The following is a 15,023-nucleotide window of genomic DNA, read 5'->3' on the forward strand; positions in this document are numbered from 1 at the left end:
TTCAAGTTATACCTAGGGTTCTGAGGAAATACCGAATTTAAACTGAAATTTTTAATGTCTTTGCATCAGACTGAATTGTGCCATTTTCATTCAAAATTCTTCGGTCCTTGGGTATGACCCGAGGCACAAACAATATGCATGACATTATACCTCATTGCTCTTCATCTTTTGGAGCATTCGTTTTTGAACATCAGTGCAGATCATCCACCTTGATCAGAAACCCTCCGTGAGTATTACAGCGCAATTATGGAATATGAGCTGCGCAAATATGAAACAGAGACGAAAGGAATGAAAGGATGATGAAGGGGTAAAGAAATAGACATGGGCCCGTAGGCGCTCGTGCAAGCTGAAAAGGTGTGGTCTTCACACGCAAGGGGAAAAAAGAGATAAGAAAACAAACGTACGGATGGGCAATGTACATGAGGAAAGAAACTGTACAGGGGAGGAATGGGCGTAACTAATGGAACCTCGGATATGGGGTATCTGCTCACAGGAGAGCATGGAGGAAAGGAAGGGAAAATCGACAAGTCAAGGAAAATGAGAGATGCTCATGCACATGGTTTTCAAGTGTCGTTCGTGTCATCTCGTAGGGAGAGTCATCGTAGGGGTGTCCGGTGTGACAATAGCCGGGAAGGTTACTGCATCTCGGCCAATGCAGCCTCGAAACTGGCCAGGTCATCATGAGAAGATTGGTCGAAAATGCGTCGAAAGGGTGGGTCGGAAGGGAACATGTCTTGCGGACTGGTGGCCACTCCTTCAGCTTTGCGGATCACTTCCTTGAGAGCGCGGGTGACCACCCCAGCACGCACAACGAGATCTCGAAGTGATTGTGTATCAAAGGGAAGCTTCTGGCTGCGCGGGGCTGGGTTGAGCTCGGGAAAGGATGAGTGATCACTGCGCTTGGGCTGAAGGATATCGAGTACAGATTTTGACTTGGGAGAGTCCTTGGAAAGCTGTTGCTCAAATGGTGGATTGGAAGGGGTCCGTTCTCGCGGTGAAATGCCTTGCCATGAGCCTTCGCTGTTTCGCTTGGACGCATTGATGCCCTCTTCATCAGACTCGTCAAAACTGAAAGTGAGAGAGGAGGGTGACCCTGGAGGGGAGCGGCGATCGTCTTCTTCATCAATCGTAGCAAGATTGACAATGCCTTCCGCTTCTTTCCACAGTTCACTGGAGGGGCCACTCAGAAGATCCAACACGCCGGCTTGATGTCGCAAGCGTTTGAGCTCTTCCACCAGCAATGTCAGCTCCTGGACCTGTCCAAATTGACCACGAAGGCTTGCTTGGCGCTCCAGAATGGCCCGTGGAACCGTCATGCTTTGGGTTGCGATGGCCGCGTCCGCCGGCTTTGGATCTTGGCTTGCGGTCACCTCTTCTGTGTCATCAAAGTCAAAATCGCTGTCCCAGTCTTCACTGACGCCTTTGCTACCCAAGCCCCAGGTACCAAATTTCCCGGAACTCTGACGAGAATCACTCGCCGGAAGGTCTCTTGCCACCGGAACGCTTTGGCTGCGAAGGTGGACAGTCGATGGTGCTTTTCGACACGCTGCGCGGCTCCCTCGATTGACACCAATTTGTTTACCATGCACGGTTCTGGGCCGGGTCTCGGAATCTGACATGTCACGATCCGGTCGTGCCTGTTCAGACCAGTCAAAAATGTTCATTTTCTGATTTGGCCCTGACACATCAACCAACGAATCCGGGGGATTCTTGACCACAGAGAGCTGGGATTCCGGTGCATCAGGATTGCTTGATGATGAATATGCTATCGGTGACGGGAACGAAGGGCCATCGGGTTCGCCAGGCAGGGCCCCAATCATACTGCACGCATCTTCGTCTGGCACGTCGGACAGAACTGACGCATTGTCATTCATCGGAGCCGGGGGCAAGGGAGGCGAGGCAAGAAGGGTGTCGGTGAAGAGCTGGGGATCCTTTTCTAATGATCGGGAAGCAAAAGAGCCACGCGGGAGGAGCTCCTCCAGCGTTGCGACTTCCTCCTCGGACAGCTGCGCGCCTGCCTTGTCGAACATCGTCTCAATGCACAGGCCCTTCAGACCGCTGGTGCTGGTCTCGCGAGTGCGAACGGAGTCCCAATAATCACTCATGATATCGGTTTCATATTCATCACTGGACGTGAAGACCCGCGTATCATCGGAGCCGATAATGGTGGAAGAGGGATCCGATGCGGCAATTGAATGTCGTTTAGGTCGACGGCGGAGAGAAGAGTAGGTATAGCTCTCAGGACGAGTGACATGTTGCCACGTAGAGAGTGTGACCGCGTCCGACGTAAGCGGACGCTGTCGACGAAGTCCAATATTGTAATCGTGAGATACTGACCGAGGAGCGGCTCGAAAACCTCTGTTATCTGGTGCAGCCAAAGCCCAGTCGGACAGCGGAACAGCCTGTGGATGATGGGAAACGGTGGGATCGGTGACGTGACGCCGTTGCAGCGGCTGTGGTGAACTTGGTACAGACTTTCCTAGGGAGAGCTCTGAACGGGGGATTGAGAATGTCCTTCCCTTCACGCGTTTCAACGAACCACCACGGGGCCGTCCTGGAATCGGTGTGCCCGAAGCTGTCACCGTGTTGGTCACGATGGTGTTTTTCGGATTGGCATCATTGAGAGAGTACGAGTGTTTGTGAGTCGGCCTTTCGACTGGCCTTTCAGAAGAAGTGTTGGCAGCTTGAAAAGGGTTGTATAAGTCAACTGGGGTTTCCGGTACAGAATGGTTTCCCCGAGGTGCCGTTGTGGTGTTGGTTGTGATAGCTGAAGCTAGAACCAAGGCCGGTAGTGTGTCATGATTCGAGATGATCCGTCCCATCCCTTGCACATTGGGGCCTCCTGCAGTAGGCAGCTTGCGGGCCAGCTTCTCTGAGAATTTCTCGGATTTTGGCAGTAGGTATGAAACCCATTCGTCCCGCTTGTCGACGTCGAAATCGCCCACCGCGGGCGATTCCACATCAAAGCGTTCCGAGAAACGAGAGGCAAACTCCGTGGCCAAGGGGGACTGAAGGCGCATGGACTCCGACCTCTGATAGCTGGTCGCCGGTCTGCGTAATGCGGATGAGGACGGGGAGGAAGTGGTGTTGACAAAGAGAGGATGGGAGTTAGAATGTTGGGAGGGCGAGCGCTTGACTAGTTTGTTTGGCGCTCTCCGTTGGCTGGACGGACGGGGGAGAATTGGGCTTGCGGAACCGTTAAATGAAGGCGTCACGGGGCTGCTGGCCGAGGGAGTCTCTGTCTGGAAAGAAGCTATTGACAGCCGTCGTAACCAACCAGTGGATGGCCGTCGCGTGTGGGAATCGGCCGGTTCATTCTCCGGAATTCGCAACGGCGGACTGGTCAAGGTTTGACCCCGACGTCGAAGCCTCGCAGCGCTAAAAGACAACGATGCTCTTCGGAGGTCTGAATTCTGGTGCGCACGCGCAAGGTCCGCATCCTTGTCCTGGTCGAGGGCCCAACCCCGGCCCGCATTGGGCCCGGCCGGTCGCGAGGTTTGTGGCCGGACATCGGTGGGTTGGGTGTGGGCAAGTGGCTGATCATGAGGGGTTCGAGAGGTGGCAGGTTTCTGTGTTCGTTCGACGCGACCGAGTGCAAGACCGCTGGGTGCTATTCCTACCGTGCTCAATGCACAGAGCTGAGTTCCAACCATGTTAGCGCCTCCGCCCTCGCATGGAGATCTGGGATGATTCTCCCCCATTTCGAATTCAAGGTCTTACCGTCGATACGTGATCCATCCTCAGAGGATGCCAGGAGTGTTACGCACCCTCAAGCACAGCTCCGAGTCGAGGTTCTTTGTGAGTGACATCCCATTTGGATCAGGATTTCCAGATGGTTTCAAGGAGGGATATCGGGACCAGAAAAGAAAGAAAGAGAGAATCCAGAACAAGAAAAAAGAAAAAAACAAAACAAAACAAAAACAAACATCAAAAAGAGAAGAGTTTCAAGGAGTGGTAAACCTGCCCGAGAGGACAGGCCGTGAGGGAAAGGGAAAAACAAGGGAAAAAAACAACCGAGCGTCTCGGCTTTGCACGCGAGGAGCGAATCGATAGGCGGGCCCTTGTTTATGAATATTATATATATATATATATATATATCTATTTCTACTTATTTTCTATTTATTTTCTATTTACTTCCTATTATCTTCTCTTCTATCTTCTCTCTTTACTCTTCCACTCATTTCAGCCATATAGAGACACCATATAGAGACACTCTGATATCCATCTCAATCCTCCCAAGCGCCCTGCTGCCAGGCGGGCTACTGTCATCCCTTGCGGCTCACATTGCAGCTTTCTCGTGTCGTGGCTGTGGAAGCCAGAACAATTCCCCACACCTCCCTCTCTTTCGTTTCGTCTTTCAGCCCCCCTAGCTCGCACTAGTATCTTAGTCGCAAGATCGCATGGGCCGATCGGTGCCCACTTTACAGGTTTCCAACTCTCTGAAAGTCCTGACTTCTGGTTTCATGTGTCGCCTTTTTCATCCTCTCGATTGGCCTTTGGATGTCAGCATGCACGAGGCAATATCAACATACAGGAAGGATCCATGAATATCCTTTGAAGGCTGTTTTCTCCAGTCCCTGGCTTCTCTTTCATCTCCAAGCTCAACACGGCACAGAAACCCACGTCATTCCAGCTCCACTTGGTAAAATGAACCGGAAATCTCAGTCGAGAACCACTCTCGGCTCTTCCGATTTCGATCTTTTTTTTTTCGAATGTTTCCATGGAAGCTTGAAAACCAAATGAAATGAAATAAAATAAAATAAATCCCTCGTGGACCTATCCTTTTCTCCTTGTTGTCTGTGGGTACCTGTATTTCTTCGGTTCCTACACTCAACCCCTGTTCTCGTCTACCTCAGGTCTAAATATCTCATTGGGGACCATCATCTCTCACGGATCCAGTATGAATCTTTCATGGAAGCCAGAATGATAGCTTGCTCAATCCTGAGCCATCTCGATTTCTCTATTTTTGTCAACCGCCCAAATTGAAACCGGCCAACGTCCGTTGCGTCGGTCTGACCTGCGTCATATCTGCAGAGAGCGTGCAATGCCCGGTGCCCTTGAAATTCGCTATTGAAGTGGCTTGCGAAGAAAAGCGTTGCGAGAGACCTGGACGGGAAGTTGACGGCTGGCCCGGCTGGCAGTATCTAGTCCCCCGTCAAGGAATTTATGCCAGAGAAATCAAACGTTTCTGGATTGACAAAACGTTATAGCATGCCATACCTAGTGTGTCTGTACTCTAAATGCTTCTGCTCTGCCAAAATAGAAAGCGTTCGCAAAGCGATTGGATTTCGAAGTCAACAGTCGCTTCGTCATAACCAACGACACATCCTGCAGTGGACAGTTGCCCGTTGGGTTCTTTCAAGTCATGCGACCTCGGAGTATACCAGCCTGGAAAGCCGCATCCTTCAAAGTCGTTCCAGTCTACCATATTCTCTGGCTGTGACTCAAATCAATTCGAATCGTCGAGAGACATTTCTGGACAAAATGCCATTTGCCCATGTAAGGCTCATCCCATAAGGCGAGTGCCCCCAAACAAATGGGATCTCTATATGTCAGTGTAACGAATCGGGTGATCTTATGCTTGTTTCCAGCAGGTTCATACAAAAGCAAACGCCCCGATGCAATTTGAAATCTGACTGCCGACGGTCAATCAATTTCACCGACGCTTCAGGAGCTGAAGCGACCATGTCAAGCTAGCGATCATGACATTAGCTCAGAGGGTTGACTTGGCAAAACCAAGCTGGATCGATTCGGTGTTAACCAAGATATGTGAGAAGCTTCGACTTGGAGATGCCTGTGGTCATTATAGGTGGCTGGACATCAGTCAAAAGGCCAACATACATCTGGAAAGCCAGAAAATATTATTGAGCTCCGCCGCCAACCAGTAGGGAAAATGAGAATGAGAAACGTTGAAAAACAGAGAAAGAGAGACCAGAACATGTTCAATGCTGTAAGTTGTGCCTTGGGCATATACATATCACGTGGTCTTATCGACAACCCACCTCGAAAAAACACGCCACGCTCTGCTTCACCTCCGAGCCTCGGGATCTCAGAGCCAGTCAATTCATTCTCGAGTCAGAGCATCTCGGTTCTTTGGTGCAATTATCACTCCAGAGTCGGCATCATGGAGGCGGAAATCCAGGCACAGATCCCTGGCCTGGATCACGTTATATCCGAATACTCGGTGGTATGTTCCCCACATCGCGGATCGTCTTGGGTAGAAATTGACGATTGTCGTAGGGCTACCTGACACATGCCTCAAATCTTTATGTGGAGGATGCCAATGCTCAGTCCCCGTTAGCGGAAGCCGCCGAAACGGTGACGGAACTGCTGGTCTCTGCTTCTGGGGATTTCTCCCCTCAGAACCAAGAGGCGATTGGCAACCTCGTCGAAAAGTTCATTACCGGACTGAGCTCCTCAGATGGTGTCGATCCGGAGCGAAGGCAGATGCCCTTCACGGCCAAAAAGCTGGACCAGGCGATCAGTGTTGGCTCCCAACGGAATATGTCCTCCACTTTGGGATTGACTGGAGGCAACGTGGACTTGGAGTCTGCCAATGCTAGAAAGGTCGAATCGCGTGTGGATCGAAAGAAACTTGAAAAGGCTGAACGCAAGATTCGCGCCAAGCAGGAGAAGAAGCAGATGAAGACTGTCCACTACGAGTCCTCCCGCTTGCTTAACCAGCCGGATGAAGCAATGTCCTATGAGGAGTTCTTTATGGCTGTCAATCCTCTTCAACTGGGCTCCGAGTCTCAATCCAAGAGCAAGGATATCAAACTCGACAACATCGACATTTCGATCAGCGGCAAACGTATTCTGTCTGATGCTGCTTTTACGCTCTCTTATGGGCGTCGCTTTGGTCTTGTGGGTCAAAATGGTATCGGTAAGAGTACGCTCTTACGGGCATTGAGTCGCAGAGAAATTGCTATTCCCACCCACATCTCGATTCTTCACGTCGAACAAGAGGTATGGATCTAAATTCATTTCTATTTCTACTCGCATTTGCTGACTGTCCATGCTAGATCACGGGTGATGACACCCCGGCACTTCAAGCTGTCTTGGATGCCGATGTATGGCGGAAGCATCTTCTCGCTGAACAAGAGGTTGGTCCGCTTGCCAAAAATTGTATCGGGAACTCTTCGCTGACAAATAATAATTTTTTTCTTTACAGAAAATCACAAAACATTTGCAAGCCATTGAAGATGAGAGGTCTTCGATGGCAGACACCTCAAAAGATGCTGCCAGGTTGGATCACGAAAGGGAAGGCTTGGATATCACTCTGAGTGATATTTACTCCAAGCTCTCTGAGATGGAATCCGACAAGGCAGAGTCTCGTGCGGCTAGCATTTTGGCTGGTCTTGGATTCTCCCAAGAAAGACAGCAATACCCGACCAGGACTTTCTCTGGAGGATGGCGAATGAGATTGGCATTGGCACGGGCTCTGTTCTGCGAGCCAGATCTTCTTTTGCTTGACGGTACGTAAATAACTATCCTTTGGTTTTTTAATGACGAGTGCCTTGCTGATTTGTCTTAGAACCCTCGAACATGTTGGACGTCCCGTCTATTACTTTCCTATCCAACTACCTGCAGTCATACCCGAGCACCGTTCTGGTGGTCTCCCACGACCGTGCGTTCTTGAACGAAGTTGCAACGGATATTATCCATCAACATTCGGAGAGACTGGACTACTACAAGGGAGCCAACTTTGGTCAGTTTCACTGGTATAGAAACCGCGGGCGTTGCTAATAGTGTGTAGATGCATTTTACGCAACCAAGGAGGAGCGAAGGAAGATGGCGAAGCGCGAGTACGAGAAGCAAATGGCCGAAAGAGCACACTTGCAAGGTTTGTCGCTGTCGCTTTTGCTCGTCTTGTGTCCCCTACTAATATTGGCCACCCATCAGCTTTCATTGACAAGTTCCGATACAACGCCGCCAAGTCCTCCGAAGCTCAGTCACGAATCAAGAAACTGGAGCGCATGCCGGTTCTTGAAGCTCCTGAGGGAGAATATGTTGTGCACTTCCAGTTCCCCGAAGTTGAGAAGCTCTCGCCCCCTATTGTCCAGATGTCCGAGGTTTGTTTCGGCTACACCCCGGACAAACCCCTTCTCAAGGATGTCGACCTTGATGTTCAGCTAGACTCGCGTATTGGCATTGTTGGACCCAACGGTGCCGGTAAAACTACCGTGCTAAAACTGTTAACCAACCAACTCCAGCCGACCAAGGGTCTGATCTCGGCTAACTCGAGACTACGTATTGGGTTCTTCGCCCAACACCACGTGGACGCCTTGGATATGACTACTAGTCCAGTCAGTTTTATGGCGAGAACATACCCCGGCAAGACCGATGAGGAGTACCGGCGTCACTTGGGCGCGTAAGTCGAGTTCCGATCTCTTCACATGGAACCAGAACTGATTCAGTTGTTTCCCATTTAGGTTTGGTATCACCGGCATGACGGGTCTCCAGCGGATGGAGCTTCTATCCGGAGGTCAGAAATCGCGTGTGGCCTTTGCCTGTCTCTCCCTGACCAACCCTCATATCCTGGTTCTGGACGAGCCCTCTAACCACTTGGATATCGAGGGTATGGATGCGCTTTCCGAAGCGCTGCAGAGATTCGAGGGAGGCGTGGTGATGGTATCACACGATGTGACCATGCTGCAGAAAGTCTGTACTAGTCTCTGGGTCTGCGACAAGGGCACCGTGCACATGTTCGATGGCAACGTAAAGGCCTATAAGAAGATGATCACTGAGCAAGCTGATGCGGCCGGTGTCGCGGCTCCTCAGTAAAATTCGGAGCTTGAACTGTCAAATAGCCAAATAAAAACGAATATGAACATAAAAGAGCATGCAAATAAACATGAGAACGAAAACAGGTCAATAAACCCATGCGACGGTATGGAGTTTCATTCCGGTGGGTCTCTTATCGACTTATCGACTTATCGACTTATCGCAACCCCCGACTTCACACGACAGCATCTCCCGATGCCACCGAGCTTTATGCCATGGCATTAGGTGACGACCAGGACCTTTCGGGTCCTCACGCTCCATTGCTCGCTTCTCATGCCTCTCCTGATCACAACGTCGACACACCTACGCCTGAACGACAGTACTCCGGTGGCTGGTTTATCTGGGCTCTGACGTTTTCAGCTGGCATCAGTGGTCTTTTGTTTGGATATGAGTATGTCCCCGATCAGACCCCGGCCACGAAACCACCGTTCCTCGCGGTCGCCTCTGACAATCTTTTTTCGGACTTGAAGTACTGGCGTCATTTCTTCCACCCTGGTCACTGTCGGCCCAGACCTTTCGAATCGGCCCCTGACAACCCTCGATGAAAGCCTGATCACGTCTTGCACTAGTCTTTTCGCCTTGGTTGCGAGCCCATTTACCGGGATTTTAGCCGATAAGCTTGGTCGTCGGAGAGTCATCCTCGGTGCAGATGTCCTGTTTGCTCTTGGGGCATTAATCCAGGCGTTTACGAGCCATGTGTGGGGTATGATTGCTGGGCGGAGCATTGTTGGGCTTGCAGTTGGCAGTGCAAGCGCAGTAACTCCATTGTAGGTCATCCTCGTCAAGGCCTGGAGGATACAGATAAGAAAATGGCTGATCCACTCGCTCTTCGATAGGTATATATCTGAGTTGGCCCCATCGCATGCAAGAGGCAGGCTTGTCACCATCATGTGCCTTCTCATTACAGGCGGCCAAGTTGTGGCATACATTGTCGGCTGGCTATTTTCTCATGCATCCGGAGGCTGGCGATGGATCGTGGGTCTCGGGGCACTGCCGGCCTTTCTGCAGTTTGCCACTCTCACGGCTCTGCCAGAAACTCCGCGGTGGCTCATCCAGGCTGGATTCGATGCCCGCGCAAAGACAGTTCTGACTCGGATTTACCAAGAGTGTCCTGGGTGTAATCAAGTCGTGGAGCAAGTTATGTGTGATATTCGAGGGGAGATTTCCCAAGAGGTATTGTTGTCGAGGCAGGCTATATCCTCGGGCACCAAGTTTCAGTGGTTACATGATGCCACCCAGCGCGCCCAAGACCTATTCCATGATCATGGCAATCGGAGAGCACTGACAATAGCAGTGATGCTTCAGGGGCTGCAGCAATTGTGTGGATTCAATAGCCTGATGTATTTCTCTGCTACTATCTTCAAGGTGCTTTCGTTCTCCTCGCCAACATTAACAGCTCTCTCGGTGGCTTTGACAAACTTTGTCTTCACACTTGTTGCGTTTGTGCTGATTGATAAGATTGGCCGGCGACGCATTTTGCTGTACTCGATCCCTGTGATGATACTCGCTTTGGTTGTCTGCGCCTTCTCGTTTTCCTTGTCAGAACTCACCTGGAATTCTCACTCTTCAACCAGTCGCCACGATGCTGACAAAACCCACAATTCGCTTGTACCGCTTTCGATCTTGCTGTGCATGATCGTCTACACAGCAGCCTATGCATTTGGGCTCGGCAATGTTCCATGGCAGCAGTCCGAGCTATTCCCTCTGAACGTGCGTTCACTAGGTTCTGCCTTGGCCACGGCAACGAACTGGGGCTCCAATTTTATTGTTGGTTTGACATTTTTGCCTCTGATGGAATGGATCTCTCCCACGTGGACCTTTACTCTCTATGCCATTGTCTGTGTGGCTGGATGGGTTGCAGTGTGGGCGATCTACCCTGAGATGAGCGGGCTGGAATTGGAAGAAGTCAAAGGTCTACTCGCAGATGGTTGGGGAGTCACGGAAAGCTTACGACAATGTGTCCAGAGGCACCAATAATGGAAATTTAGAATACTATCTACTCGAATCGAGGTTACTATAACACTGCATGTCAATCTACTTTGGTCTTGTATCATAGCCATGGTCAGCTTTTTCCCTCCACCCTACTATATCCTACAGACGACTGGGCAACTGTTCATGCATTGCCATAATTTAAGCTGCTCTCTGGGAGGACCATGCCCCTGAATACCTGTCAATTATTCCGAGCTTAGCATGTTCTCATACTTCGAGAAGGGGTCTGAGGCTCAGGCCCTCGCCAGGGCCTCCCGGGACGCTAAACAGAACAATCATCCTACTTTATAAAAGTTGTTTCAAACTATTTTGTTCGTGCTCTTCTATAGTGCGTTTATTGAAAATCAACCCCAACCTCACATCCATTTCCTAACATTTTTCGTCCGAGAGGGCTTTAGGCACAAACATCTCCGTATCTCAGGCTCAAGCATGTGTATCTTCTGCCCTTCCACGATACTTCTACTGAAAATCAACCTGAATCTCAAGCACTTAAACTTAACAGTCTTTATTTGGAAAGAGTTCTAAGTATAAATATCTCTATACCTTAGACTGAAGCATTTCTTAATCATCTTCTATGGTACTTTGACAATCAACAAAAAAAAAAAAAAAAAACTAACATCGACTTTACACTCATACTCTAACAGACTGTGGGTATAACTCTTTCTACATCTCAGGCTTCTTACTTAACTTCTACAGCACTTTTATGGAAAACTACCCTCGGCAAACAACCTTGAAATTCTACCTCCTCCTCAAGCACTTAAGCTCTAACAACTGTTGTCCGAAAAGGTTCCCGGTATCAATCTCTCTACACCTCAGACACGGGCGTTCTCACTCTTCCCACTTTCATTCCCACCCCAGCCACTCCACTTATATACTCTTTTCACAACTCTTGCACGAGACACCTACCGCATTCCAACCAGTCATGGCCAAAGACATGAGCCTCAAAGGCTCCACGAAGACATCCCATCGACTGTTGAAGCTCCCTAATGAGGTAAGTTGTTTCTTACCTGAAGTTGATAAGACGATGTAGCTAACTGAAGAAACCATAGATTCTCCAAGAGATCGCATGCATTCTTTCAACGGACAGAGATATCTTGAGCTTCTCCTTGACCTGCAGAGAGATCTGGGAGCGTGTCTTCTCTCCCAACTCGGGTATCTGGCACCGTCGTTTCCAGAACCAGTACGATGCACCTCACGGCCACAGCCCCGGAGAGCTGAAGATGGAGTATCAGATCCGAGCTATCGTCCTTCCCCAGAGGATTGACTCCAAAAAAGCACACAATGGGCAGAAGAATTTGTGGATGAGGGTCATCCAGGGAATGTTGGTGGAATTCTTAACCCTTCCTCCGAGCCCTGGTGGTGTCTCTAAGACTTACGAGAAAATCTGCAATGCTCCTGCCATGAAGAGCTTCCTGAAAGCTCCAGCAAAGGAGGGTTCGCACTCGCAGGTTTTCTGTGCTCTTCAAGTGGTAAGTAAACTCCGCGCGAAGAATGAGACCAAAGTCTAACCAACTATTTTATCTCATCCATAGTGCCTGACAGCTTTGGCTCTGGATCCCTCGATATCGGGACAGGGCTGCCTTCGGACCGATTATGACATCGGCATAGTTTATTCGTTTTACAACAGACCTGATGGTCGCCCGCTATTTGGACACAAGAGGCTCAGTCTTACCACCCTACTGCACATGCGCAACTTCTGGCAGCATCATCTGCTGAGCCCTCATGAAATCACATTCCACGAGTCTTTCAGCTTGCTTCCACAGGATCTCATGCCCAAGGCGCCAAACGCCAACGCGACAGATGAGGTGATTCTGGGGACCTCTTGGTTGGGATACTGGTGTAAGTCAGAACCTTTTAGGGTTTCTTCTCTTCTCCTCTCTTTCCTTTCTTTTGCAAAAGAGCTCTGACCTGGATTCGAACTACAGCATGCATCCACCCCATCCCCACCATGGTTGAAGATCTCGAGCGTCGCCAGAGCTGTGCCGATCTTCTCTCACACATGGACCAAGTTGACCCCATGGTAAGTAGCAGCATGAGCGCCTACTTTGACCGAGTCTTCTCTACAAGTCCATCTAATCTAATCTAATGTCTTCTTTAGACCATGGAAATTGACCCATGCCCAGCCCAGCCATTTTGGCCGAGCCCGTTCAACGATATCATCCCCCAGGTTGGAGGTCCTCAGGCCAAGCGGTCCTATTTCAAAGGCAAACAAAAGACCTTCGGAGGGGATGCCGATGAGCATCCAAACTCGGTAGTCGGGTTCATTGAACCCATGGATGTTCCACACGGGGGATTTTCGGGCTGGACACGCATCTGCTTTGTTATCTATGAGCAGGTGACAGACGATGGGTACATCGAAGAGGAGAACCTTCTTTGGATCCATGGCTATGAGGCTGTGGTAATTCCTGGAGGGAATGTTATGCTGGGCCGGTGGGTAGACCTGAGGGAGACCAGTGCCCGAGGGCCTGTGATCTTTTGGGGTGTGTGAGAGCGACCTGCACTCACAATCAGTCATAAACCCGTTACCAATCCGTTGCCAACCCGTTGTGACACAGTCAATCCATGCTCTACTTGGGGTTGGTTTTTCTTTTCTTGTGTTTTTTTTTTTTTTTTTTTTTTTTTTTCGCAATCGGTTGATCATTCATTGCAAACCCGTCGACGCATGCTGCTTTTATTTCAACTTCGTTGCTACAAGCCATATGCTGGACCCCCGAGGAATTTCGAGGGAAAATGAAGTCAAGGTTGGATCGGCGTTGCTAGCAATAAGCAAGATGTTTGCGGAGGTTGAGGTGATCAAGGGGAAGAGATGACAGGGAACAAAAATAATAAAAAAGTTGGCATAGCCTCTACTCCTCGATGTCCTTCACTTTCTCCCACTGTCCCTTAAGGTTCTCCTTCCACAAGCTGACCTTGTTGTCACCACCACTCACAGCCAAGATGTTGCCGCTCAAGCTCCAGCTCACCCGCCACAGGACGGTATCAAACTCAAGTGTTTGGCTGGACCACTGTCCCGGGTTCGAGGCATCCGAGGTCCAGATGCGCACAGTCTTATCCTGTGACGCAGACGCAATGTAGGATTTGGAGAGAATACTCGGCGACCAGGCCACATCCCGCACCCAGTCCGAGTGGCCCTCTAGGGTTTGAGTCGGGTTGTACGACTTGGAATCCGAGCTGCAAGCATAGCAAAGGTCAGTTTCGGCAAGTTGCAACACACGGAGTTAGAAAAGAAGGCAAAACATACTCATAGTCCCAGATCTTGACCAAGTTATCACTGCCACCGGTCACAAACCGCCTCTGCTGGCCTGGCCCAGGGTTGGAGCTGATCAGGCTACCGGCAAAGGCAGCGGGGGCCCAGCTAATCGAGTTGACACCCATTCCGTGGGCATGGAAGGTCTGGTGGGTCCAGTTGTTGTCGCGGAACTCAAGGACACTGACAAGTCCGTCGGACGAGGCGCAGGCCAAGAGGCATCCGCTCTCATGGGGTGCCCACGAGACCATGTTGACCGAGGCCGTGTGGAGGGAGAAATCAAAAACCTTGGTCCATGTGCTGCCGCCGGCGGGGGAGGTCGCATTCTGGGGCTGCTCGCGCCAGATCAAGACCTTGCCGTCGTACGATGAGGAAGCCAGGATTGTGCCGAATTTCGGGTGTGCCTGAAAATGTCAAAATCACTGCAAGACCAGCCAGTTCGCACGCGATGTTCGGGTTATTACTCACCCATGCGACGCACCACACTGCGCCCTCGTGGCTACATGATTTCATCTCCGAGTTAATGACCAGATCATCTTCCAGCAGTGCTCCAGCAGGGGCTCGCTCACCCCTTCAGCGTCTCTACCAGGCGGTGGGATTCCCCTTCAATCTCAAAGATCTTTATCGTTTTATCGGACGAGCATGTGGCCAATCGCCGGCCATAGTAATCCAGGCCGGCATCGTGCTGGATTGAGACAAATACTTGGTTAGTCTTGATGAGGAGAATTTTACTGCGAATTGAAGCAAGGACCAGAACGTACAATCATGTCATCGTGCCCCGAGTTCGAGATCACCTGAGCGGCCGCCTAAGAGTTTTGGAGATGTCAGTGGAGGCAATTGGGGAATCTTCAATTGCATAACCCATACCATTGTGTCGAGACCGCTGCGACAAATATAAGAAGAACAAGGGGGCGCGGGAGAACAAGAAAGACCAGGACTGTGGGGGTGAAGCTCGAGGGTCTCCTGTGCCCAAACAACTGGCCCGTTCAGCTATCTTATCGCC

The 15,023-nt window shown here is 50.4% G+C and overlaps 4 protein-coding genes across 4 annotated transcripts; 2 read left to right on the forward strand and 2 right to left on the reverse strand.

The window, feature by feature from the left end:
* Nucleotides 1-635: 635 nt before the first annotated feature.
* NUU61_009702 (uncharacterized protein) lies at nucleotides 636-3,701 on the reverse strand (the record flags this gene model as incomplete). Its single annotated transcript, XM_056660227.1, has 1 exon — nucleotides 636-3,701. The coding sequence occupies one exon, from the start codon at nucleotides 3,699-3,701 to the stop codon at nucleotides 636-638; it is 3,066 nt and encodes a 1,021-aa protein (XP_056506725.1).
* A 2,423-nt stretch (nucleotides 3,702-6,124) lies between these two features.
* Nucleotides 6,125-10,761, forward strand: NUU61_009703 (Major facilitator superfamily domain general substrate transporter; the record flags this gene model as incomplete). Its single annotated transcript, XM_056660228.1, has 12 exons — nucleotides 6,125-6,187; nucleotides 6,241-6,966; nucleotides 7,023-7,103; nucleotides 7,172-7,475; nucleotides 7,535-7,708; nucleotides 7,757-7,843; nucleotides 7,903-8,371; nucleotides 8,433-8,780; nucleotides 8,871-8,908; nucleotides 8,971-9,175; nucleotides 9,255-9,551; nucleotides 9,621-10,761. 12 exons carry the CDS (start codon nucleotides 6,125-6,127, stop codon nucleotides 10,759-10,761), a joined length of 3,933 nt encoding a protein of 1,310 aa, XP_056506726.1.
* Nucleotides 10,762-11,695: 934 nt separating this feature from the next.
* On the forward strand, nucleotides 11,696-13,261 carry NUU61_009704 (uncharacterized protein; the record flags this gene model as incomplete). Its single annotated transcript, XM_056660229.1, has 5 exons — nucleotides 11,696-11,764; nucleotides 11,823-12,242; nucleotides 12,306-12,612; nucleotides 12,699-12,793; nucleotides 12,872-13,261. The coding sequence occupies 5 exons, from the start codon at nucleotides 11,696-11,698 to the stop codon at nucleotides 13,259-13,261; spliced, it is 1,281 nt and encodes a 426-aa protein (XP_056506727.1).
* A 358-nt stretch (nucleotides 13,262-13,619) lies between these two features.
* Nucleotides 13,620-14,890, reverse strand: sec13 (GTPase-activating protein SEC13; the record flags this gene model as incomplete). Its single annotated transcript, XM_056660230.1, has 6 exons — nucleotides 13,620-13,944; nucleotides 14,015-14,424; nucleotides 14,489-14,519; nucleotides 14,590-14,705; nucleotides 14,782-14,826; nucleotides 14,888-14,890. The coding sequence occupies 6 exons, from the start codon at nucleotides 14,888-14,890 to the stop codon at nucleotides 13,620-13,622; spliced, it is 930 nt and encodes a 309-aa protein (XP_056506728.1).
* Between the last annotated feature and the right edge of the window lie 133 nt (nucleotides 14,891-15,023).

The sequence above is a fragment of the Penicillium alfredii genome, assembly GCF_028826965.1.
Source record: "Penicillium alfredii strain IBT 34128 chromosome Unknown utg000012l_segment0_segment0, whole genome shotgun sequence".
NCBI classification, from domain to species: Eukaryota; Fungi; Ascomycota; class Eurotiomycetes; order Eurotiales; family Aspergillaceae; genus Penicillium; species Penicillium alfredii.